At 36.3% G+C, this 26247-nt stretch overlaps 1 protein-coding gene across 1 annotated transcript in view; it reads right to left on the bottom strand.

Annotated features, from left to right (window-relative positions):
- LOC145683692 (uncharacterized) overlaps positions 1 to 26247 on the bottom strand; it is a 246666-nt gene that overhangs the window by 77992 nt on the left and 142427 nt on the right. The window contains exons 43-46 of the mRNA XM_081755055.1: positions 25595 to 25660; positions 24280 to 24336; positions 17885 to 17953; positions 8199 to 8261 (exon numbers count right to left, since the gene is read on the bottom strand). Coding sequence (XP_081611181.1) covers positions 8199 to 8261; positions 17885 to 17953; positions 24280 to 24336; positions 25595 to 25660 — 255 coding nt within the window. The remainder of the gene's footprint in view (positions 1 to 8198; positions 8262 to 17884; positions 17954 to 24279; positions 24337 to 25594; positions 25661 to 26247) is intronic.

The raw sequence follows: 26247 nt of genomic DNA, 5'->3' as shown, positions 1-26247 counted from the left end.
CACCATTTTAATGTGAAAACATCGGGACAAAGAACGAAAACCGCCATTTTAAATTTAATTATTAAATTTCATAATAAATATATAGCATATCATTAAAAATGCACTTTTGCTTTAAATACGAATATAGAGATAGCTTTAATCTACTCTATATGTTTAACGGCATACATAAAACGGAACAGATTAAGATAAATTACATTGAAGAGTCCTAATCTTTGCATGTTTGCTTTAACGTGTACACGTTCCAAGTTAAAAAAAAGAAACAAAATGAAATACATGAAATTATGGACTTAAAATATTAAAAAGCAAAGGAAATGAAAAATAATATAAAATCTGAGGACATTTAAATTGCATTGTAATGGTCGTCGAAATGAAATCCAAAAATGGCATTCTTTTTTACTTTTTAGGATTGTTAAAATAGCATCTTTTGTGGAATATTCTTTAGAAGTAATGTATCGTGGAAACAACTGTTCTGGAATTGATGAGGTATACGCTATTTTACGTAGTTGTCAATTGTGCTGAAATGTCCTTGGTTTATGGGCGAAGTCTTCCTTCACCGCCAGGCTTCGAGCATGCGAGGGAGCCTCGGACGTGTCATTACTATCGCATAAACGTAGCAGCGAAGCATCTCTTAGCTGGATGCGTGTTCCTTCTTGTGACTCGTTTTCTATGAAGATTAAATGGAGTTTATAGTCTGAGTTAAAATGTTGAAATTATTAAATATATAATTTGAGTTTTCGGAGTGAATAAAACATTAATTCTTTTTTATTTAATATGTTGTGGGTTCCTGTTACCACGGCAAAGCGCGTGCTTAGGTTGCGGATCGAGGAGAAGGCCTCTAGATATAGAGGTTAGGTGCGAATATACTGAATAAGCAGTCGTGGACAGACGACTAGAAGTGGTACTCCACCTTGGGGGTTTGGGTAAGGCTAACAACCTCATCCTGTAAAAAAAGCACTTGTTCAGAAACATTCACAAAAGCCTCGGACAAGGACTGATACCTTGGCACGATCTCAGCAAAAGAAAATGGACATGAGATTTTGAACATGGAATATTAGAAGTCTTTATAGGGCAGGAGCGTTAAAATCTGTAACGAGTGAGTTAGAGAAATACAGGATGTACATAGTAAGAGTTCAGGATGTTAGGTTGGAAGGAAATGGATCTGTGAATTCCGGAAATTTTACGTTCTTTTACGGGGAAGGAAATAAAAATCCCAGTTAGGAACAGGGTTTTTCGTTCACAAACGAATATTACCAGCAATTAAACGGGTTGAATTTGTTACTGACAGACTTTCTTTTATTACTCTTAAGGGACGGTGGTGTGATATTATTGTTTTGATGTACATGCCACAACTGAAGATAAGGATGACGATATAAATATAGATTTTACGAAGAAGTGGAACGGATATTTGACCAACTCCCGCGATACCATATGAAAATTCTATTAGGGGATTTCAATGCGAAGGTAGGACGAGAGGATATTTTCAAACCGATTATAGGAAACGAAAGTCTGCATAAGGAAAGTAATGACAACGGTGTTAGACTCGTGAACTTGGCAACATCCAGAAACCTAATCGTGAAGTGTAAAAAATTCCCAAATCACGACGTTTATAAATACACTTGGACATTACCAGACGGAAAACACATAATCAAACTATCACGATTTTGTAGAAAGAAGAAGGCAATCTAGCATAACTGATGTCCGGTCGTTTAGAGGGGCTGATTGTGACACTGATCACTACCTGGTAGCAGCGATAATACAAGAGAGGTTATCGTTGAATAAAGGCAATATTCTGTGTCCGAAAAAGGAGGGATTCAATTTAAAGAAATTAGAAGAAAGCCAGGTAAGAGAGGAATACCAGATTGAAGTTTCGAATAGATTCTCGGGTTTAGAAGATTCGGAGTGACCTAGTGTTGAGGATACCTGGATTGGCATTAGAAATAGCATTAAAAGTTAAGCAAGAGAAAAATTAGGAGACGCGGAAACACGTAGGAACAAACCATGGTTCGACCAGGAATGCATTATTCTAGCAGAGAAGAGAAAACAGGCAAAATTACGCTGGCTACAAAATCCGAATGAAATAACTACACAAAATTTCGCAGATATCAGGAGGGAAACTTCCAGAACTTTTAGAACAAAGAAACGCGATTTTTTTAAAAGCTAAAATTAATGAACTTGAACTAGCATCTTAAATAAATGGAAAAATTTCTTTGACGATTTGCCGAACACGCAGCCAAGAACTAATGTGGGTGGAGAAAAGGAGATACACACCGAAGAACCGTATATTCCAGAACCCAACCGAATAGAAGTAGAAACCACTATAAAGAAATTTTTAAAAAATCACAAATCTCCGAATGTAGATGAAATTCCGGCTGAGTTAATTTTAGCTGGTGGCGAAAAATTGTGGAACAAGATACACAAACTCATTCTCCTTATCTGCAACAAGGAAAAATTGCCACAAGAGTGGAAAGAATCAATCATTGTTCCAACTCATAAGAAAGGCGACAAAACTGACTGTATTAATTATCAAGGCATTTCCCTACTGTCAACATCCTGCAAAATCCTTTCAAACATTCTTTTAGCAAGATTGACCTCATACGCAGATAAGATTATTGGAGATTATCAGTGCGGGTTTAGAAAAAATCGTTCAACTATAGTTCAAATATTTACCATTCGCCAAATACTCAAAAAAAAGTGGGAATACAATACTCCGGTACATTAACTATTTATTGATTTTAGAAAGACGTATGACTCGGTTAGGAGAGAAACATTATACATTGTTCTTACAGAACTTGGAATACCGAGGAACCTAATTAGGTTAATAAAGATATGTTTAAATGAATCTCATAGTAAAGTTCATGTAGGAAAATGATTGTCCATGAGCTTTCACGTTGAAAATGGCCAGAAACAAGGAGATGCGTTTTCGCCATTATTATTTAACTTTGTGCTGCAGTACGCCATAAGGAAAATGAAAAATAGCAACCAGGGTCTAGAGTTGAACGGTATTCATCAGGTTATGGCATATGCTGATGATGTAAATTTAATAGGTGATGATAGGAGTACAATAGAAAGAAATGGAAAGATCTTATTAAACGCTTGCAGGGACATGGGTTTAGAAGTAAATGCAGAGAAAACTAAACATATGGAAATGCGTCGGGACCGTAATAAGGTAATTGTGGATGCGTTAAAATATTAAATAATACTTTTGATAAAGTGGATCCTTTCAAATATTTAGAATCAATATTAACAGACGAAAATCATATTCACGAAGAAATTAAATGTCGACTAAAAGCAGGGAATTCGTGTTAATATTCGGTTCAAATCTCTTGTCGCGAATTCTGTCGAAGAATTTGAAGCTTAAAATATATAAAGCGATAATCATGCCTGTTGTTCTATATGGTTGCGAAACATGGCCGCTTACTCTGAGGGAAAAATATAGACTGAAAGTATTTGAGAACAATATCCTGAGAAGAATATTCGGACCCAAGAGGAAAGGGAATGGGGGAAACTTCATAAAGAGGATCTTCATAATTTATACGGTTTACCCAACATTGTTAAAGTCATCAAGTCTAGGAGGCTTAGGTGGGCAGGTCATGTAGCTAGAATGGAAGAAAGTAGAAACGCTTTCAAAGTCTTGACTGGAAGACCCGTCTGAAAACGACCATTAGGAATACCTAGGCGCAGATGGGTGGACAATATTAAGATGGATCTCTCAGAGATAGGAATACAAAGTAGAAACTGGATCCAATTAACTATGGATAGAAATCAGTAGAGAGCTTTTGTGAACGCGCAATGGAACCTCAGAGTTCCATAGACCATAGAGTTAGTTAGTTTGTTAGTTAATATGCGATGGTAGGTGCTCAGTATCAAGACATTCCAGCCGGTGTACCAATTTCTAATCCCACCACCCATGATATTTATCCGGAGGAAGAAAATACAGATACAGTAAATTTTCATGAAAATATTTTTTCTGACGATTTAATACCATATTTAGAGAATGTGTTTGACAAATATAAGGACGTTATTAATGAAGAACTAGGAACTGTAAAAGATTTTGTTTATGAAATTAAAATGAATGATTCTAGTCCGAGTATAGCTCAACCTTATCCGATGCCACGTCATAAATTGCGTGAGTTAGACGAATACTTAGATGAATTAATAAAGAAAAAGGTAATTGAGGAAGTTTCCAGTTCTGCCTATATCTCTCCGTGTTTCTTTGTTAATAACCGAGATGGAACCAAGCGGCACGTAGTAAATTATTTTAATAATAATTCTAAAGTGTTTTTAACTGGTTTTCCAGCTCCTAATACTGAAGCAACTATTGCCAATATAGGTAAACATAGGATTTACAGTGTCCTAGATACTAAGGGTGCTTTTTATCAAATAATGTTAGATAAAAACTCTAGGCAATATACTACCTTTGCTACGCCAACTAGGTTATTAAGATATTTGAAAATGCCGATGGGTTTCATTAATTCACCTTTTATTATTTCTGGTATCATGAATAAAATCTTTAGGGATATCTTCGGAGATTATTTAGATATATTTTGTGACGATATTATTATTCATACTGATACTATCGAAAAGTATAAAGAAATATTATAGCTAGTTTTGCAGAGACTTCGACAATGGGGTATAACAATTTCTAAAAGAAAAACTAAGCTATGTAAAAGTAAAATAAAATTTTTAGGATATATATTTTCAGGTGGATATATGATGATCGATGAAGACCGAGTTCAGGTAATTAAAAATCTACCTAGACCTAAGAATCGTCGAGCGTTGAGTAAAATGATTGGTTTTTTGTCCTATTATTTAAAATTTGTTAAGGATTATGGTGAACTAGTGGGTCCTTTGCATGCTTTAAAGTCAAATAAAGTGCCTTTTGGTTGGGGAAAAGAAGAAGATGAGATATTAGATCAGATAAAAGAGGCCATTAATAATCATATTGTATTGAAAGTTCCAGGCTTGTCTATTCCTTTTGTAATACATATCGATAGCAGCAATCGAGCCTATAGCTCCATATTGAGTCAGTATGATGAGGAAGGGCGTCTTCGTCCTGTATATTTCTTTTCTAAGATGATTCCAACTAGTGATTGGTCTAAGAGTATTTTTGATCTCGAAATGAAGAGTTTAGTTTATGCTTTAGATAAGTTTGATATTTATTTACAAAAGAAATTCACTATTTATATTGACAATGCTAGCCTATCGTGGATTATAAGAAATCACAAGGGACAAAAGAAATATGGTTTTTTAATTGAGAAAATAAGTAAGTACTCTTTTGATATAGTTTACCTACGCTCTTTCAAAAACCATCTCGCCGATTATATCAGCCGTATGTATAATTATGTAGATTTTACTCCACCCAACAGTGAAATAGTAGAAATTAGTACGATTAATGCACAGAAGGTCCATCTTTCTTTTGTAAACTTCTGGAGTCACTCTATCTTTAATAAGTAGATTATCACTGGCTGAACATCAAAGAGAAGATCCTCAGTTAAAGGAGATAATTTTAGCATTAGAAAGAAAATAAAATAAGGATCCTTACATATTAAAAGAAGGTGTTCTATTAAAAAGAACTAATGGTAAAAATATGGTGGTGTACGTGCAGTAATTCCCCATTCTTTGCGCTATTCTGTTATTAAATACTGGCACGAAGAATTAGTGGGGGGATGTCACGGTGGAATCCAGAAAACTATATCTAAAGTAGCCTCTAGGTTTACATGGGATAAAATGTATGCTGAAATTAGTTATTTCATGCGACGATGTAAAATTTGTCAGAAGAGCCAATAACTTAATCGGAAACCTTATGATACCTATTATTCAAAGGAGCCTCGATACCCAAATAATGTATTACATTTAGATTGTATGGGAGGTTTCCCTACTAGTAATGGATTTAAATAAATTATGGTTTTGACAGATAGTTATAGTAGATTTGTAATAATAGAACCTTTAAGATCTTTGAAATCTACAATAATTTGTTCTAAGTCAACTAAGATCTTCCTTACTTACGGATATCCATTTTCGCTTCTTCATGATAATGCTTCATATTTCCCTAGTGAGTACTTCAAACAATATTTGTTTAGTGTAGGTATTAAGAATATCTGTACGTCACCTTACTCAATGTCTTCGTACAGGACTGAACGTATGAATAAGACAAGTAAAGGGATACTCCGAGCATATATTAATAAGAATCATACTAAAGAATCATAACAATCTTTATCAAATCCAATATTCTTTAAATATTACTGAGAATAGTGAAACTCAGAGGACTCCGAGTGAGCTTTATCTTGGTAGAAAAATGTTCAATACATTAGATGTTAATTGGATTTTAGATTTGGGTATAATAGAGAAATCACAAAATAAAGAAGAAATTAGTGGTACTATAGTAGATAACATCGAGAAAGCTTGGAAACGGAGACAACAAGCTTATAATAAAAAAACATGTACCTAGTAATTTGCCTCTTGGTGAATTAGTTCTTGTAAAGAAAATGTTAAATTCATCCTTGGATAAGAAGTATTATGCCAAGTTTGATATCAAATATTCTGGCCCTTCAAGATTTTAAACTATGTAACACCTAATACTGTTTGGGATGGGTTGGTTAGTAATCCTGATGTAAAGTTAAAACGGCATATTCAATTTATAAAGAAGTACTTGCCTCCAAGAAATGTAAACAGCGTTATAAATATTAACAATAATAATGATAATAGGAATAATGACTAAACTATAGAAAGAAAGAAAAAAGAGAAAACCTGTTCATTTCCAAGATAATAGAAATTATATATATATATATATATATATATATATATATATATATATATATATATATATATATTGTGTTTATTCTATGTAATGTATTTTATAAGAAATGTACTGTTGTGTGTTTTTTCATTTCTACTGGTACAGAATCCACTATGTTTGTGTTTTCGTCGGAGAAATCTGATTACCCTGAATCTACTGCCAGGTCCAGAAAAGGCGATTTTGTCAACACTAAGGCGCATTATGTTTTCCACTCTTATCTTATGGGTTCTGTCAGTCATTCTGTTGTGGATAAGGAGGAAGATCTCATCTTGTTGTGATAATCTACTTCTGGGACTTGAGATAGGACGTCCGGAATTTGGTAATCGTAGAAATATCTGGAAGATTTTGGACTACTCTTGGTGAGTCGAACTATACTTAGTTCTGCATGCAGTGATTTGACTTCTTCAGTGAATTATTTTTTTTCATTTTGTAAAACCACTGTTAAGAAGTAAAACATTCCAGAAGGGAGGAATTTAATATGAAGCATAATAAAAAAAGGAATAAGAGATTATGATTCTTATCAGAGATGGAAACATTGATGAACATTGCTACTATAGTTTATAGTGCTGCCACCTACGAACTTAGTTTGAGACATTGACCTATCGAACCTTGCAGTTATAGAACGTAATTTACCCAGTCAACATGTAATTTACATAGATAACAGTGAAATTGTTTCGAAATTTTGTCGTCAAGATGAGAAGTTAAAAAGAAAAGTGTATAGTGGTTTGTATAAGGAACCGGGAGCATTGTGAGTGCGGGATTAATATTCACTAATTCTAATTTCAAAACTTTTTTATTTGTATATTTTTGGTGAACGTTAAGGTGAGTATTGGTCGCCCACTTGGCAATGGCCCCGACTCGTATTAGATTTAAAGTGCATGTAATTATTAGTGTTAGATTTGGTAAAATATTTCGAAGTGATATTTTGAAACTAAACGTAACCTCAAAATTTAATTTAATTATTTGAAATTTAATCAATTGTGAGAAAAAAGCTAATTTTCGCCTTCCGACATTTAACTGTGATTGCGAACCAAATTCACAAAGGAATTTGTTTGTTAGTTGTTATATATTTATATATGTTGTACGTTGATTTATTTGTTACAATAAATTATATCTCAGTTGAAACTGATTCCTTCTAATTTCAAACTGTTTAATAACCCTTTCACCAAGTCTTGTTTTCCGTAACCACTCGGAAAATGCAGTGTACTTGTCGTTCCTTTGACATTATTGCTGCACAGTCCCTCAGAGTAAGTGACCATGTTTCGCAGCCATACAAAACAACAGGCATGATTATCGTTTTTAATATTTTAAGCTTCAAATTCCTCGACAGAATTCGCGACGACAAGAGATTTTGAACCGAATAGTAAAACGAATTTCCAAATATATCATTATGTCTTATTACCTCCTACTCCACCTCCATAGGCATTGGCATTCGCTCCAGCAATACCGAATCCTCCTCCTCCTCCTAGAATAACAAGAATATTTTTATGTAAAATCAGAAATATACAACGAAGAGTATATAAGAAAGAGGTTCCACCCTTTTAATGTGAAAACATCGTGAAAAAGAACGAAAACCGCCATTTTAAACTTAGTACAAAATTTCATAATAAATATGTAGCATATTGAAGATGCAGTTTTGTTTAGAAATACGAATATAGAGATAGCTTTATTTACTGTATATGTTTAACGGCATACATAACACGTAACAGATTAAGATAAATTACATTGAAGGGTCCTAATCGTTGCATGCTTGCTTTAACGTGTAAACGTTCCAAGTTTAAAAAAAGGAACAAAATGAAATACATGAATTTATGGACTTAAAATAATAAAGAGCAAAAGAAATGAAAAATTATGTAAAATCTGAGGACATTTAAATTGCATTGTAATGGTTGTCAAAATGAATCAAAAAATGTCATTCTTTTTTACTTTTTAGGATTGTGAAAATATCGTCTTTTGTGGAATATTCTTTCGAAGTAATGTATCGTGGAAACAACTGTTCTGGAAGTCATGAGGTATACGCGTTTGACGTAGATGTCGATTGCGTTGAAATGGCCTTGGTGTGTTGGCGGAGTCTTCCAACGCCACCAGACTTTGAGCAGGCCAGGGAGCTGCGACCGTGTCGTTACTATCGGATAAAGGTAGCAGCGAAGCACCTCTCACCTAGATTTATGTTCCTTCGTGTGGCTCGTTTTCAATGAAGATTAAAGGAGTGTAAATTTGAGTTAAAATGTTCAAATTTCTAAATATATGATTTGAATTTTTCTTTTGAATAAAAGCTTAATTCGTTTTTATTTAATATTTTAAATAGGTGGGTTAGTTTGCAAGGTTAAAAATATCAGACTTAAATTTAAACGTGTGGAAAAAGAAGCGTGAGTTAGAAAGTTCTCATTAAATTAGTCTTGTTTGAGGAAAGAAAAATGGGTTTTTGTAGAAACTGTATGTTAATATGTTAATAAAATATCTTAAGATAGCTGGGTATGTTAAAATTTGTACGTGAGTTGTAACCATTTGGGATATTCTCGGGAGGGTAGCCCAGTACTTTTGATCAGATTAAAAGTAGGGTTGTAAAATCGGTGAAGGCAGATAGTTAAATAGCTCTGTCATTTAAATAGCTAAAGTAAATAGCAGATTTGACTACCATTGTAATGATGTAAAGGAGTGGTAATTTTTCGAGAATAGATTATGTGATCGCGTTGAACAGTTGTATTAATTGCCAGTCTAAACTTTCAAAAAATTTTAAATAATTAACTTCGGATATGAAACTTGTAATTTTCAAGAATTAAGTGATCGCGTTCAACAGTTATAATTAATACTGATTTTAAAGTTTCTAATATTCTTAAGCAGTAATCTCGGTTATAAAAGTCTGGAAGTATTCAGGAATTGACAAAAAGACAGCATTGAAAAGTATTTTTGTTACCTTGCTTAAAGTTTCAAATATTTTGAAACCAATTAACTTGTGTGCGTTCAGAAAATGTTTGTGTAATTCTTAGTGAAAGATTTAAGATATTTCTTGAAATTAAAATTGTGAATTTTTACAATTAATATTCGAAGTTATGGAAAATTGGGACTTATTCATTTCTGTACGGTAATTGGTAATTTTGTTGAGAACGTCAATTTCCAATCCATGGTTGTGATGTGATGTCTCTGGATAAAAGCGTAAGGATTTTTGCTATAACAAATATTTGAATCTGGTGAGTATTATAAATTACTACTTATGGTTGAGTAGAGTCGAAGTAGATTATGTAGTGGTAGAATTTCATCTCACGCTTCTCCCAACGGGTAACTGAATTTGAATTAATAGCTTTCGTAACATTAAAAGCTATAAATTGCAGTCTGGTTTAAATAAGAAAAACAGGAATAAATAAAATAAAACAATATCGATAAAAAGTAAATTTTTCAAGTTTCCCATTTCTTGTTGATTAGAGTTAGAGATGCCTGAAGAATAAAACTAGACTAGAATTTATTATACCTTCTTTCTTCTAGAGCAGTCTGTATTGCATCTCAGGGCGCTCCTATATTTAAAGGTCTTTGAGAATAAAATTCCTTCAATTCAGAGTTTTTTTTCCAACGATATACGAGTATTACTCGACACCCGTTTTTTTTTGTCCGTCATCCCGGTTAAAGGGTTGTGCCCTTTCTTCGGGTAAGTGCTTCAATTTGATTTATTGATTTGAAGGAAATATAGGTGGTCTAAGAGGTTTCATATTTATTATTTCTTTATTCATTCATTATATTAACATGGATTAAGTGAAGTTATTCAGAAATTGAAAAACACGTACATGAACAGGAATATTTTAAGTGCTACAAATGAACATGTTAGCATTGTCAGGTATTACAGTAACACAAAGCATGGAATAAAAGGTAAATTGGACTCAAAAAAAAATAATAAAGGTGCAAATGGAGTTGATGAAATAGATGAAATGAAGTGCTCTAGACGTCACAACACTAGGTTATGTTAGTTTAGACGAATGAAGTTATCTTCTGTTCCTGGGGCGATTCAGGAACTGATGATTGACAGAGGAGGCCCTTGTTAGTAGGTTCTTACGGTGCGTATGATGGATAGATATGAGATGAAAATTCATGCGGGCGATAAATTGCAAAGATTTCGGGGTCCAGCATATCGTTATCTAACTGTAAATGATATAGTGTCATGAAGTGCTGAAGAGGAGTATCAACGAAATTGGGCGGTGCATCGTTATCACGGTCGTAGCGGAGGATTTCAAGCGTCAGGGGATGGTGCTGAGCTATAACGTATACGAAGTTGTTCAAGATGATTTAGTAAAGGCGGAAAGTCTATCATCTCATAAAGTAATCTCGTTGGATGCGGCAGTCTTATACGATATGCTAGGCGTATAGCATGACGCTCGAGGATAGCAAGTTTTGGTAGAATTTTAACGGTGCAGATATCCAAGCTGTATGTCCATATGTTAACGTACTCCGCATGAATGTTTTATATGTATTGATTACGGTACGTGCTCGAAGCCCCCAGGTTGTGCCAACTAGTCGTTTCAGGAGATTAAGTCGGTTTTGTGCTTGGCCTACGAGTTTGGTAAGATGTGGAATCCATGTAAGATGAGTGTCAAAAATGACACCGAGGTACGTAATAGTGGTTGACACGGGTAAAGGCGTAAGATCAACCTGAAGACGAAGTAGATTCGGATTTCGATGTATTCGAGAGCGGCGTCTACGTGGCAAGAAAACTATGGCTTGTGTTTTTGAAGAGTTAATGTTCAACCTCCATATATGACACCAACGCACGAATGCGTCAATAGCTACTTGCATAGTTTTATTAAGAGATCGTACAGTACGAGCAGTTGTGAAAAATGCAGTGTCGTCCGCAAACTGAAATATTGTGGTAGTATTAGGAACGACTAGGTCCGCGACGTACAATAAGTATAATAAAGGAGACAAAGATGAGCCTTGCGGTACCCCAGATTGTAAGAAGATGGGATGAGATAACGTTCCATTGATCGAGATATAAGCTATTCGCCCTATTAAGAAGGAATGTACGAATCTGATGTAAGAGGTTGGTAGGAGGTAGTTACGAAGTTTGTATAGTAAACCAGGGTGCCAAACCTTGTCGAAAGCTTTTTCTAAATCAAAGGTTACAAGGCAAGAAGGATATCCTGTATTAAACTGATTATAAATTGCTGTGGTGAGACGGAATAATTGATCGAGAGTGCTAAAATGTGGCCTAAATCCAGCTTGATGAATTGGAATAAGGTTATGTGAATTGAGATGGTCGTGCATGCGACGTACAAGGATTCGTTCCAAGATTTTGCAGAGACAACTTGTGAGGTGAATAGGACGGTACGATGTGACTTCTGATGGAGGTTTCTTTGGTTTAGGGAAAAGAAGAACTTTGGAGTACTTCCAGTCGAGCGGAAAAATCCTGTTCGTAGAATAAAGTTATAAATGCTGCTAAGAAAGAGGAGGAAAGAATGAGACGCCTGTCTGACGAGAACATATGTAACAGAGTCAAAGCCTGGTGCAGTATTCCGTTTGCCTGTAAGTGCATTACTAATAGTTTCGGGGTGAATTTCCATGGTTAGAGGATTATTTGGTTCTAAAGTATGATCAGCAGATGGGCGAAAGGAAGCAGATGTTGCATCAGTACGTCGGTTGATAGCTGACTGTAGGCGGTCGGGTGTATACCAACCAGGTAGTGGTGTAAAAATGCCTTGAAAATAGGAAGCAAATATGTTGGCCTTGTCCGTATCCGTAAGAACTGCTTGGTGGTTATGAACAATGGAGTATGGCGTACGAGAAACTCTACCAGTTAGTTGATGAAATTTGCGCCAATATTTTGTAGGATGTGCTTCATTAGCAAGTGTGTTGCAAGTTTCGATCCAGTGACGTTTCTTAAACGCAACGATATAGTTATGAGTTATCCTTAAGTATTGGCGATGCAGACGAAGTGCTTCTAGGTTGCCCGTAGTTAGATATTCACGGAAAGCTCTGCGTGAGGCTGTAATAAATGGTAAGTATTGCGGAGGTAGCTTAGGTTTATGTAACTGAACTTCAATTGTAGGAATTGAACGTTGTGCTGCGTCCTGAAGGGCTGTAGTTAGATCAGTTATTGTCCTATCGAGTTCGTGTTGTGTGCTAGGCATAGTGAATGAAGTTACTGCAGCGTCTAAGTCGGAACGATATTGCTCCCAATTTGCCCTACGGTAGCAGTAGACCTTCTGAGGAGAGGGCTTAGGCTGAGTGCTAGGAGAACAGTGAAGTTCGACTTTGATGGGAACATGGTCGCTACCTATGGAGTCAAACACAGTTATATGGATGGACTGAGAGAGGGAAGATGAGGTTATGATTACATCAGGAGTAGTGTTACTGATAGGACGCGTAGGTTTCGGTAAATTATGGAATTCAGCTCCTGTTTCATTCCGAACAAAATCTAAAAAGTTGTCCTTGTCACGTTGTGAGCGACTATGAAAATTTAGATCGGCCATGATAATGTAATGCCGGAAATTGGAATCAATGTAGCGGAAGAAATCATAATTAATAGCTCGTCCTGGACGATAGTAAATGGTGACAAGGGTAACTGTGCGGCCTCGAAAATAGACCGTCGTGATGTTGTGTTCGGGAAGGTGAAGTGCAGGTGGAACCGTAACTGCACGAAAAGGAAGATTGTGCCGAATACCAATAGCTGTGCCTCCGTAGAGACGTGGGCCTGTTGGAGCGTCGTGGCGAAGTAGATGATACTTTGGTATATAACACGTTAGATATGGTGCAAAGTAAGTCTCATTTAGTGCAAATGCGGCAATTTGTTCTTCCTGAAGGAGCTGGGTGAAGAGTACTTGATGTGTCAACAGAGATCGTATATTAAGAAAAAGTAAGTTGTAACTCATAATGAGAAAGAATATAAGTGAATAGGTTGAATTATCCATATTAAACATAAACCTCAAGTGGTTGGATTTGAAAGTGCACTGTTGGTCCCGAATAAGTTGCATGTAGTTGTAAATTAAACAATAGTTTGGCTGCGTGCATTATTTGAGTTAGAATATGGTTGCGAAGAAATGGATGAATGTTCTGTAATGAAATAGTGAGAAAACGGAGTAGATGTTCTACAGTAACTGGATGACGTAATGAATTTGCTGGTGGAGTTGGTGTATCGACCGAACGTATAGGAACAACAAGTTCAGGCTTAGCAGGATCAGGCTGAGGCTTAGCTTTACATTTATAGCTGTATGTTGGGTGACGCTCAGAACAGCGATCACAACGTGGTGGTTCTTGAAGGTTTGGGCAGCTTTTAGTAGGATGTTCGCGGGAACAATAACCACATTTGATGGTGTTTGTGCACTCTGCTGTTGGGTGTGAGTTATACTATTGACACTTCTCGCATCGAACAGGCATAGGTGCTGGCGTGCGAGATGGCTCGACCTTATATCGGCGTCGATATATATAGGCGCCCTTGGAGAGAAGTTGATCAATCAACTGTTGTTGATCTGTTAGCACTCGAACGAGATAGGTTGGCCCCTGGTTGTTCTTGATCCTAATACAGCGTTTTATAGGTAGCCCTTCCTGATGAAGTTCAGCAAGAATTTCGTCATCAGTAAGATCGGGTTCTACACCACGAATCACTACAGACAACATAGGAGGTCGCCGTGGTGGAGGAGGAGTTTTATGGGTACTCGGTTGCAAAGTGGAAATCTTTGCTTTCGTCCCAAAAATTTCATACGTTGCCTTGTTACGGACATGCGTGGCGAAATTCGGGTTACTAGATTTCAAAATGATGCCACGGCGTGTTTTAACAATTTCACGAATCTCAGGACGAGGGACATACTTGGTTAATTGCTGGAAAACAGCACGAACAGTGTCATACTTCGGATCATAGTCTGTTAGTAAGAAGTTGTATACAGGTTCTGATTGACGTGGTTGCTGTTGATTATCGGCTGAAGTGGATGTCCAATCCATAGTATGGCTAGCAGTTGGAGGTGTAGTCTGGCTAACGTTGGGAGTAATTCGTTGCTTCTTGGGATCGAGGGTTTGTTCGCCATCAGAGAGAGATCGAGAACGTATCCGATGTCCTTTAGTTACGCAGTCAGCGTAGGTAGATGGAGAAATAGTGTTACGGTCTGAACGAGATGTTCCCGTAACAATACGTGGCTGCGTTTTCTGGCGACCGTTAGGCCCGATGTTAAGAGGTAGTGATCCTAAATCATGACCGAGATTCGAAATTCCGGTATCTTCGCCAAAGTCTGTCATCGTGATGGAAGAGCCGAGGGCCGAAGCCCAAATGACAATGAATAAGATGAAAAGATGTAAGATGAAGTTCAAAAAACAAGACACCCTCCGAAAGCGAAAACTTTCGTCAGACCCCTAAGTGCTGTATTTGTGCTATGCTCGCAAGTACGTATGCTATACTTGGTCCTCGCTGGCACAGTAACTGACACAAGAGAGGTTAGGTTTCTTGGTAAGGTATGGACACCCGTTGCCGTTTAACATTTTCAAGTTGACCCCACATGCCTCTATATACGGGTGTCTGGGATGAAACTTTTTTTAGCTCAGAATACAAGCCCCTTAAAATAATGATGGACATTTTTTGCGTTTTCTCATATTAGCAGTCGTTTCGAAGATACACTATGTGATCACAAGTATCCGGACACCCCCAAAACATACGTTTTCACATTAGGCTCATTGTGCTGCCACCTATTGATAGGTACTCATTATCAGCAACCTCAGTAATCAATCCTGCAATCGTGGGGAGGCTGAATGGGGCGCTCCGCGGAACTAACGGACTTCGAACGTGGTCAGATGATTGGGTGACACTTGAGTCAGAAGTCTCTAAACGAGATTTCCACACTGATAAACATTCCTAGCTCCACAGTGTCTGATGTAATAGTGAAGTGGACACGTGAAGGGGCACGTAGAGCACAGAAGCGTACAGACCGATCTCGTTTGTTGATTGACACAGACAACCGACAGTTGAAGAGGATCGTAAAGTGTAATAGGCAGACATCTATCCACACCATCACACAGGAATTCCAAACTGCATCTAGATCCATTCCAAGTACTATGACAGTTAAGCGTGAGGTGAGAAAATTTTTATGACAGTTAAGCGTGAGGATTTTATGGTCGAGCGGCTGCTCATAAGCCACACATCACGCAGGTAAATGTAAAACGACGCCTCGCTTAGTGTAAGGAGCGTATACATTGAACGATTGAACAGTGGAAAAAACGTTGTGTGGAGTGATGAATCACGGTACACAATGTGGCTATCTGATGGCAGGGTATGGGTAAGGCGAATGCCCGGTGAACGTCATCTGTCAACGTGTGTAGTGGCAACAGTAAAATTCGGAGGTGGTGGTGTTATGGTGCGGTCGTGTTTTTCTTGGAGGGGACTTTCACCCCTTGTTGTTTTGCGTGGCACTCTCACAGCGCAAGCCTACATTGATGTTTTAATCTCCCTCTTGCTTCCCACTGTTGAAGAGCAATTCGGGGATGGCGATTGCATCTTTCAACACGACCGAGCAACTATTCATACTGCACGGCCTGTGGCGGAGTGATTACACGACCATAACATCCCTGTAATGGACTGGCCTGCTCAGAGTCCTGACTTGAATCCTATAGAACAGCTTTGGGATGTTTTTAAACGCCTACTTCGAGCCAGTCCTCACCGACCTACATCGATACCTCTGCTCAGTTCAGCACTCGTTGAGGAATGGGTTGCCATTCCCCAAGAAATCTTCGAGCAAATGATTGAAAGTATACCTGCGAGAGTGGAAGCTGTCATCAAGGCTAAGGGGGGGGAGAACACAATATTGAATTCCAGCAGTACCGATGGAGAGCGCCACGAACTTGTAAGTCATTTTCAGCCAGGTGTTAGGATACTTTTGATCACATAGTGTACATGGGGTTTCAACGGATCTTACGAACAGGAAATATGAACCCACGCCATTTTGTATGGAGAAAGCAAATGGACTTGAATATTTTGGCAAAATATTCCTCTTGTCGCGGCCTTTTCAACAATGTATTATCCAACACCCTTTTGCAATTTAAAAATTTCAACTTGACCAAGGTAGTGATGGGCAGTGGGAATATTCCCGGTGGGAAGGCAAATAAAAAATGGGAATATTCCCGGATTTTTTCCCTGGCATATAAATTCCCTGGAAGCAATTTATTTCCATTTCTTTATTTTATCTTCCAAATTATAAGAACCGTATGTCTAATTACTTTCTTTTCATTTATTATGATTTACTTCTAGGTTTTAAATACTTTAGAGGTTAAAAAATAAAATTTGTTGACTGTACTTTATATAACTAATCATTTCATTTATTAGTTCCATTTGCATTTGCAATAAAAAGTAGCAAAGTACTAATTTACAAATGATGAAGAAGAAGCAGTTTGTAAAGTAATGTAGAAATAGGGATGAAGTACAATTAATACACATCGAACCATCGTTAGTTATAGACGTAGGTCTGTCTCCTGTCTCTGACTCGAATTTTGGAAGAGGTACTCGGACTTCTCTTACTTGTGAATTAACGCATGAAATTTCGAGAAATAAGTAGGAAGAAATTTCGTGTGTGGCAATGTTACACGCTAAATTTTAAAGATAAGTCAGTATCTTGCAAATTTTGTGAAAATAAATATGTATGCGCAAACGTTGGTAAACTGGTGTGACATGTATCTTCTTGCAGTTACCCAATCTAATTTGTTTATAACATTTAAAAATTTAATACGTTTATACTATCAGTAGTAGAGTGAAGTTTAGAAAATCCACTTACTTATAAATTTAAACTATTTAGCTTTCCAAAAATATGTGGATTTACTATACCATTTTGTCCACATATTTTCTTCCATAGAACATATTATAAGTAAATATACATTTATACCTACTCTCTAAATATAACAAAATATTAATAAAGTAACATAGTATTGTTCAGAGTGTACATTTTAAAGAATCCTCTGTAGACAAATGTAATAATATACTGTGATTAAAAAGAAAACGAATTGAACTTTGAAATCATAATATAATAATAGAGTACAATTTTATTTCTGATTCTACATAAATTTCCGGAAAAATTCCCATTTTGGGAATCTTCCCGGGAATATTATGAAGTATATATTATTAAGTATTCTCACCTCCTCTTCCAATACCTATGGCACCTGCATTGGCATTAGCTCCACCAAAACCTCCTCCTCCTCCTCCTCCTGGAATAACAAGAATATTTATATATAAAATCAGAAACATACAATAAGGAAAAGATAAGAATGGTGTGAAAGTTTTTTTAAGAGAAAAACATCGTGACAAAGAACGAAAACCGCCATTTTAAACTTAAGTATTAAATTTCAAACTAAATATGTAGCAAATCATTAAAGATGCACTTTTGTTTAGAAGTATGTATATAAAGATATCTTTAATCTACTCTATATGTTTAACGGCATACATAACACGTAACAGATTAAGACAAATTACATTGCACAGTCCAAAACTGTGCATGCTTGCTTGAACCGTTTCTTAAGTTATTTGACATCAGTATTCTTTCCAGTGAAAAAAACATAGATATCACATGAGCTCAGTGGTGTAAATAAAGACGTGCAGTATCGATTAACGTACAGGTGGCTCGATGGATTCTACCTGACCAATTAAATTACTCAGTCATAGCATAAGATTATTCAACCACTGTCACACAAATAGTCGAATTGTGGAGATAAGCAGTTCTTGTTGTAAAATTGCACCTGAAACTGAATTTCTACTGTGACGGGTACAACTTTTTACGCAAAAGTTCACTTCATTGTGCCCAAATCCTAACTTCAAAATGAGGAGCTATATAATTTAGACGGTTTAGAAAACCTTGCTAAGGTTTCAAGTCTAGGAAGATCAGGTGGGCAGGTCATGCAGCCAGGAAAGAAGAAAATAAGAACGCGTCCAAAGTCTTAACTGCAAGACCAACCGGAAAACAATCATTAGGAAGACCTAGGGGCAGATCGGAGAACAATACTGAGATGGATACTATCTCGCAGAAATAGTTAAGCGAAACAGAAACTGGATCCAGGTGGCTAAGGGTAAATGTCAGTGGAGAGCTTTTGTGAACGCGGTATTGAACCTCCGGATTCCATAGAATATACCGTTAGTTTGAGTTGTGACCAAATCCTAATGAATGAATGTTCCCAGAATTCAGGTGTCTCATGTCACACATTAAGGCTATGTTCATCATTCGGAATGCGATAGACTTTCCCTAACATTTATTTTTATGGCGATCAATGTTAAAACCGAAAACGATTTATTCCTACCACTTCTGATTTCAATATAGGGTTAACGGAAGAAAGTGAACTTATTCTTGGGACGTTGTTTGAATACTCGAAAACTTCTCGAGCTCTCTGACAGTTATTGCTCTATGAAAATCAATATTGAAACCGGAAATAATAGTAAATTTATACCATTTCCGGTTTTGGTAGTGAGATAGGGACAGATGTGGTGAATTTTCTTGACGTTGAATCGATTTTCGAAATCCTCTTGTCGTTAGTTATTTCCGTCTTTGATTTATGGCCTTTAATATTGAAATTGGATGTGGTCGATTTTTAGCACTTACAGTTTAATTAGAAGGTTGCTGGCGGAGACAAATACGGAACCTATTCTTGGGATGCTGAATGAATTCTAGAAATCTGCATCTGGATATATGTTACTGTCTTTGCTCCATGAAAATCAATTTTGAAACTGAGAGTTCCTTCCTGGCTAAGTGGTTAGCATCATTGCTTTTGCGTGGGAGACCCGGGTTCGATTCCCGGCGGGAGCTCATGTGGTTCCGATTACACGTTAATCAGTAGATCCACTTCTCATATAGCCTCGCTCCGGAATGGGACGTTAAACTCAAAATCAAATAAAATCAAATTTTGAAATGGAAATAGTAGTAAATTTCTAACAGTTCCGGTTTTGATAGAAAGATAGGGATAGAAATAGTACCGGTACATTTTCGAGAGACGTTGAATCAATTCCCTAAACCCGCTTGTCGCTAGCTGTTATAGCTTTTGATTTATGACCCGTACGTGATCGATCTCTATCACTTCCGATTTATATAGAAGATTGACAGATTAGATGGAACCAATTCTTATGACGATAAATCTATTATGGAAAAATCCTTCTCAATATCTCTTACTGCTTTTGGTCTGATACCCCTCAGCAGACAAAGCGGTTCTATTAGACTTCCGATACTTATGCATAACATAGTTTGGAAGTATAATAAACCCAGAGAGAAGAAATATTATTCATCAAATATATTTTCGTGCAGATTAAGAATATGGGAATTTCAAGAATTCTTTTTGCATCAGTTATTATGTTCTGAAGAATAACTGAAACCGCGGTGGCTCAGTGTAGAGTGCTGACCTCTGGTGTATGGGGTACCAGGTTCGATTTCCGCGCGCGCCAAGTGAGGTTTGTGGTGGACAAACGGCATGTGCGTGGGTTTTCTTTGGGTTCTCACGTTTCTCCCACTTTCCTCATTACAGGATTTCGTTCATTCTCATAATCACAGTTTCCTTTAGCGTATCCGGTATATCATGGGATGTAAAACTGAAAGATTTCATTTCATTTCTAAACAATAATCTAATGCATTCTACAGCCTTCTATTCTTGGCTAATAGTCAATAATAGCGTACAGATTGATGATATGCTTGGAGATTGATATGCCCTAAAATCGATTATTCATGACAAAAAATATGCACCAACATCTGCCAGCTAGCCACTACAAGCAAGAATGATATCTGCTTCGTTTAGATAATGTTACTCATGAGACGAGAGGAGACAAGAAGTAAGGTTTTCTCGTTTCGTCTCCTAAGTTTAATAGGTCTTGTCACGTCTCCATCCCTGAAGTCTTCTTTCCCTCTTGTCTCGAAATTTTATTCCTCTGTTTTGTTAGTTCATGTTAAAAAATTTATTTTTTTCTTAATTTCAACTAAAGCTTTCACAACCGTTCCTCGTCACGATTGTTCCACGAAGAGTGTGATATAAGAACATTTAAACCACATTTATTATTGGAGTATATTGTGTAACGACTTGGGTATTTTAAACATAGATAAATGCTCTTCATTGCTTATATAGCATCGGACATGCTACATAAGTGACATTGCATGTACAACACGACAATTTGTGTTGTACGTATGATGCGGAAACGTAATAATGAAATTATTTCTGTGGTATTATCCGGATAACCTCTAAATACGCCACTGATCAAAACATATTTTTTCATAATTTTTAGTCCATAAGTGCAAGTTACCCTTCATAATTTTACTAAATACGTTTGTTCATTGCATGTTTATATAGAACAATATCATGGTGATGGAACAAACTTTTTAGTGCTGTATATCTGTTACATGAGTTTGAAGTTATCTGCCTACATAAATAAGTTCCTCGTTTCCGAGTTAATAGGTTTTATCCGTAAATTTTCCAAAAAAAAGTGGCCACCTCACTCTTGTTCTCTGTCTATTTAATTAAATTATATGGTAAACGTGAAATGTGAAGATCTATTTTCGACGCGTGTAACTAAGTACTTATCTATCTTTCTTTTCTTCTTTTAAAAATTAATAAAATCATTTATGTTTTGTCTTGTAATTTATTTATAATTATTATTATTATTTTTCAAGTGTACAGTGAATATTTTAAACATATTTTACACATTATATACAGAAGAAATCGCTACACTAAGGTTTCATCCCTCGAGATTTTAGATGGGTAAGCTTTGTTCCGCGAGGATCTGGCCAGGCTAGATTTCGTCCGGTAAGATTTTCTTTATGTGAGATTTTGGCCCTCGAGATTTTCGCTAGACGAGATTGTGGGCCGTCAGATTTTGGTTGCTATGTTTCATCCGCAAAATCATCAACAAATCTGTTGTATTGGATGGTCAACAACAAAAATAGAAGTATGCACGAATGTGGGTATATGGACCAATATAGCTTTCTATGGATATGTTTTTATAGATTTTGTGCAATTTGTGATCGTTCCTCTTTGCGACAAAGCCATTACTTTTCATCTGTCGGCCAAATTTGACTGAGAGTTTGATAAGATTCACAGCGGAAAATAATAATTCCAGTTTGAGACCAACCGGTAATTGGTTTGTTTATATAGATCGAGAGAGTAAAAGTAATACACATTACCAGGTATTTTTCACCAAAAGTTATGAAGTGTTATGAAGTGCTACGTAGGGAAAACAAGAATAAACGTCTCTTTGTTCAAAAGTGACGCAATTGTAGATTCCTAAGAAGTAACGTAACGTTGGTCAGGAAACTGAGTCAAAATATTATAATTTTACATAAATAATTCTGTAATCACGTTTTCAGTCAAAATCAAGTAAAATATTTCACTTGTTTACTTTTGGAATATCAATATCTGGTCCAAATGATCAAGATCCTCAGAAGTATTGTAATATTTATTTATTTATTTATTTGTATATTACTGTTACGCACACACCTAAAATGCCATGCTTTGTTCTTTCAACTTACCAGATATTTCTTTTAAAGTTGTTTTATTTTTTAAAGTAACATTTCTTATTTTGGAATGCAAAATATTGATGCTAATGCTTTTACAATAGTTTTGTGTACCATCTGTCGTGTCTTCTTTTTTACCTCACAAAAATCAAGATAACGTTGACTCAATAGGTAGATAGGTAGAAAGGCGTGCGACTCGGTTAGGAGAGAAACATTATACATCGTTCTTACAGAACTTGGAATACCGAGAAAGCTAATTAGATTAATTAAGATATGTTTAAATGAATCCCAAAGTAAAGTCCGGGTAGGAAAATTTTCGTCCACGAACTTTCACGTCGAAAATGGCCTGAAACAAGGAGATGCATTATCGCCATTAATATTTAACTTTGTTCTGGAATACGCTATAAGGAAAATCAATCTAGGCAATAGCAACCAGGGCCTAGAGTTGAACGGTATTCACCAGCTTATGGCATATGCTGATGATGTAAATTTAATAGGGGATGATAGGTGAACAATAGTAAGAAATGCAGAGATCTTATTAAACGCTTGCAGGGACACGTGTTTAGAAGTAAATTACAGAGAAAACTAAACATATGGAAATGCGTCGGGACCGTAATAAGGCAAATTGTGGATGCGTTAAAATATTAAATAATACTTTTGATAAAGTGGATACTTTCAAATATTTAGGATCAATAATAACAGACAAAAATCATATTCACGAAGAAATTAAATGTCGACTAAAAGCAGGGAATTCGTGTTACTATTCGGTTCAAAATCTCTTGTCGTTGCTAATTCTATCGAGAAATTTGAAGCTTAAAATATACAGAATGATAATCATGCTTGTCGTTCTGTATGGTTGTGAAACATGGTCACTTACTCTGAGGGAAGAACATAGACTGAAAGTATTTGAGAACAAGATCCTGAGAAGAATATTCGGACCCAAGAAGAATGGGAATGGGGAATGGCGGAAACTTCATAACGAGGAACTACATAATTTATACGGTTTGCCCAACATTGTTAGGATCGTCAAGTCTAGGAGGCTTAGGTGGGTGGGCCATGTAGCTAGAATGGAAGAAAGTAGAAACGCTTTCAAAGTCTTGACTGGAAGACCAATCGGAAAACGACCATTAGGAAGACTTAGGCGAAGATGGGAGGACAATATTAAGATTGATCTAGCAGAGATAGGAATACAAAGTAGAAACTGGATCCAGTTAGCTAAGGAAAAAAGTCAGTGAAGAGCTTTTGTGAACGCGGCATTGAATCTCCGGGTTCCATAGGCCATAGGGTTAGTTAGTTAGTTAGTTAATACGTTGGAAAGAAGTTCAATATGTTATTATACAGGGAATGAAGATCTCAGCTCAAAACGTTAGACACGGCCTTATTCAATTATGTTTTCTGTGTCAATCGTGACAAAGAAAGGCTTCATCAGAAAAATAAAACACTGTTCGAGATCTTCTTTGCACAAAGAAAAATCAATTTACCAACTATTCGCACCTATTATTTGTAAGAGCACACGTAAAGAAACATGTACAGATATTGTGGGGAATGACAAGGAAATTCATGCTCATACCGATAATGCACTCAAAATTCAAAGACGTTTCTGCGTTTTCACATATTTGGACTTACTTGCAAGATACAGCAGGTTATAATGGACTTTATGGACACAAAATGTAAAGAAAAAATGAGAGAGAGAGAGAGAGAGAGATTGTTTTAGCCAACAAAGGGATTGGAATGTCCTAGAAAATATTTCTCTTGTCAAGACAATTCCCGCGATATGTTACTCGACCGTCTTTGCCAATGAAAATTATGACTCCACGTACCCTTATAGGGATGTCTGGAGTGAGAATTTTATAGCTCAAAATTGAAGCAACTTAAAATAACGATTTACGTGTTTTGTTTTATTTCATCTTGGCAGTCGTTTCAAAGATACAGGGCAGGGAACTGACTTGATACACAGGATATATATATATATATATATATATATATATATATATATATATATATATATATATATATATATATATATATATATATATATATCTTACTAAATATTCTCACCTCCTCCAATACCAATGGCATGTGAATTGGCAAGGGCTCCACTGAATCCTCCTGCTCCTGGAATAACAAGAATATTTATATGTATGATCAGAAACATACAATGAAGAAAGGATAAGAATAACGTGCCAGCATTTTAAGATGAAAACGTCGTGACAAAGAACTGAAGCCCCATTTTGAACTTAAGTATTAAATTTCAAACTAAATATGTAGCATATCCTTAAAGATGCACTTTTCTTTAGAGGTATGAATATAAAGATTGCTTTGATCTACGCTAAGTGTTTTACGGCATACATAACACGTAACAGATTAAGACAAAATACGTTGCATAGTCCAAGTTTTTGCATGCTTGCCTGAACTGTTTCATAAGCTATTCGACATTAGTGTTTTTCCCCTGAAAAAGCATAAAAACCACATGAGCTCAGTTGTGTAGATAAAGACGTGCAATATCGATTAACGTACAAGCGGCTCAATGGATTCTACCTGACCAATTAAATTATTCAGTCATAGCATATTCAACCACTGTCACACAAATAGCTCGAACTGTTCAGATAAGCCGTCCTAATTGCAAAATTACATCTGAACCTGAATTTCACCTGTCACGGGAACATCTGTTTACGCAGAATTTCACTTCTGGTGGAAATCTTCTTACGCTCAAAATTCAAAGCCGTTTCTGTGTTTTCTCATATTCGCTATTGTTTCGAAGATACAGGAGGTTGTAATGCAGTTTATGAACACAATAGGTAAGCCTCCGCAATTTTGTGTGAGCCAACATACGGATTGGAACGTTCTAGAAAACATTTCCCTTATCAAGAAAATTCCAACGAAAGGTTTCTCGACCCTCTTGGCCATTTAAAATTATCAATTTGACAAACGTACCCTTATACGGTTGTCTGGGGTGAACCTTTTACAGCTCAAATTGAAGTACTTTAAAATAACGATTTACGTATTCTGTTTTTTTTTTTTTTCATGGTGGTCGTCGTTTCAAAGTTACATCGAGGTGGTAACGGAACTTACGATCAGAAAATGTGAACCTCCGCCATTTTGTATCGAGAAAACACATGGACTTGAACATTTTGGCAAAATATTTATCTTATCGCGGCCTTTCAACTATATTTTATCCAACACTCTTTACATTTTAAAAATTTCAAGTTTACCACACGTACCTCTATTTAGGGGTGTCTGGGATGGATTTCCCTAGATAAGAATTCAAGCCCGTTTAAAGAATCATGGAAGTGTTTTAGCGTTTTGTCATATTCGCAGTCGTTTCGAAGATACAGGGGTTTGTAACTGTATATATATTATTAAGTATTCTCACCTCCTCTTCCAACACCTATGGCCCCTGCATTGGCATTGGCTGCTCCCATACTGTATCCTCCTCCTCCTAGAGTAACAAGAATATTTATATGTAAAATCAGAAACATACAATGGGGAAAAGATAAGAATGGCGAGCCAGTCTTTTAAGATGAAAACGTCGTGACAAAGAACTGAAGCCACCATTTTGAACTTAAGTATAAAATTTCAAAATAAATATGTTGCATATCTTTAAAGATGCACTTTTGTTTAGAAGTATGAACATAAAGATTGCTTCAATCTACTTTATAACCAATAAAGATTGGTTAACTGCATACATAACACGTAACAAATTAAGAGAAATTACATTGCAGAGTCCAAAACTTTGCATGCTTGCCTGAAGAGTTTCATAAGGTATTCAAAATCAGTTTTTTTTTTTTTTTTGAGAGAGAGAGAGAGAGCATAGAAATCACATGCGCTCAGTGTTGTAAATAAGCCTAACCAGCATAACCGTCGGACGTAAAACTCAAAGATTTCATTTCACTTTTTCTGTAGAGAGCGCAGGTCCAGCCAGTGTACTTTAAAGCTAATGTAATCAGTGGCGGCAGTTGGAGTTGAAAGTGCGGGGGGGGGGGTAAGATATAATCTGAATACTTGTATATCAAACTTAGTTTCCGT

Source organism: Thermobia domestica, chromosome 4 (genome assembly GCF_964235325.1).
Source record: "Thermobia domestica chromosome 4, izTheDome1.hap1.1, whole genome shotgun sequence".
NCBI classification, from domain to species: Eukaryota; Metazoa; Arthropoda; class Insecta; order Zygentoma; family Lepismatidae; genus Thermobia; species Thermobia domestica.
The sequence above is the reverse complement of the archived record's forward strand: the minus strand, read 5'-3'. Positions and strand labels throughout refer to the sequence as shown.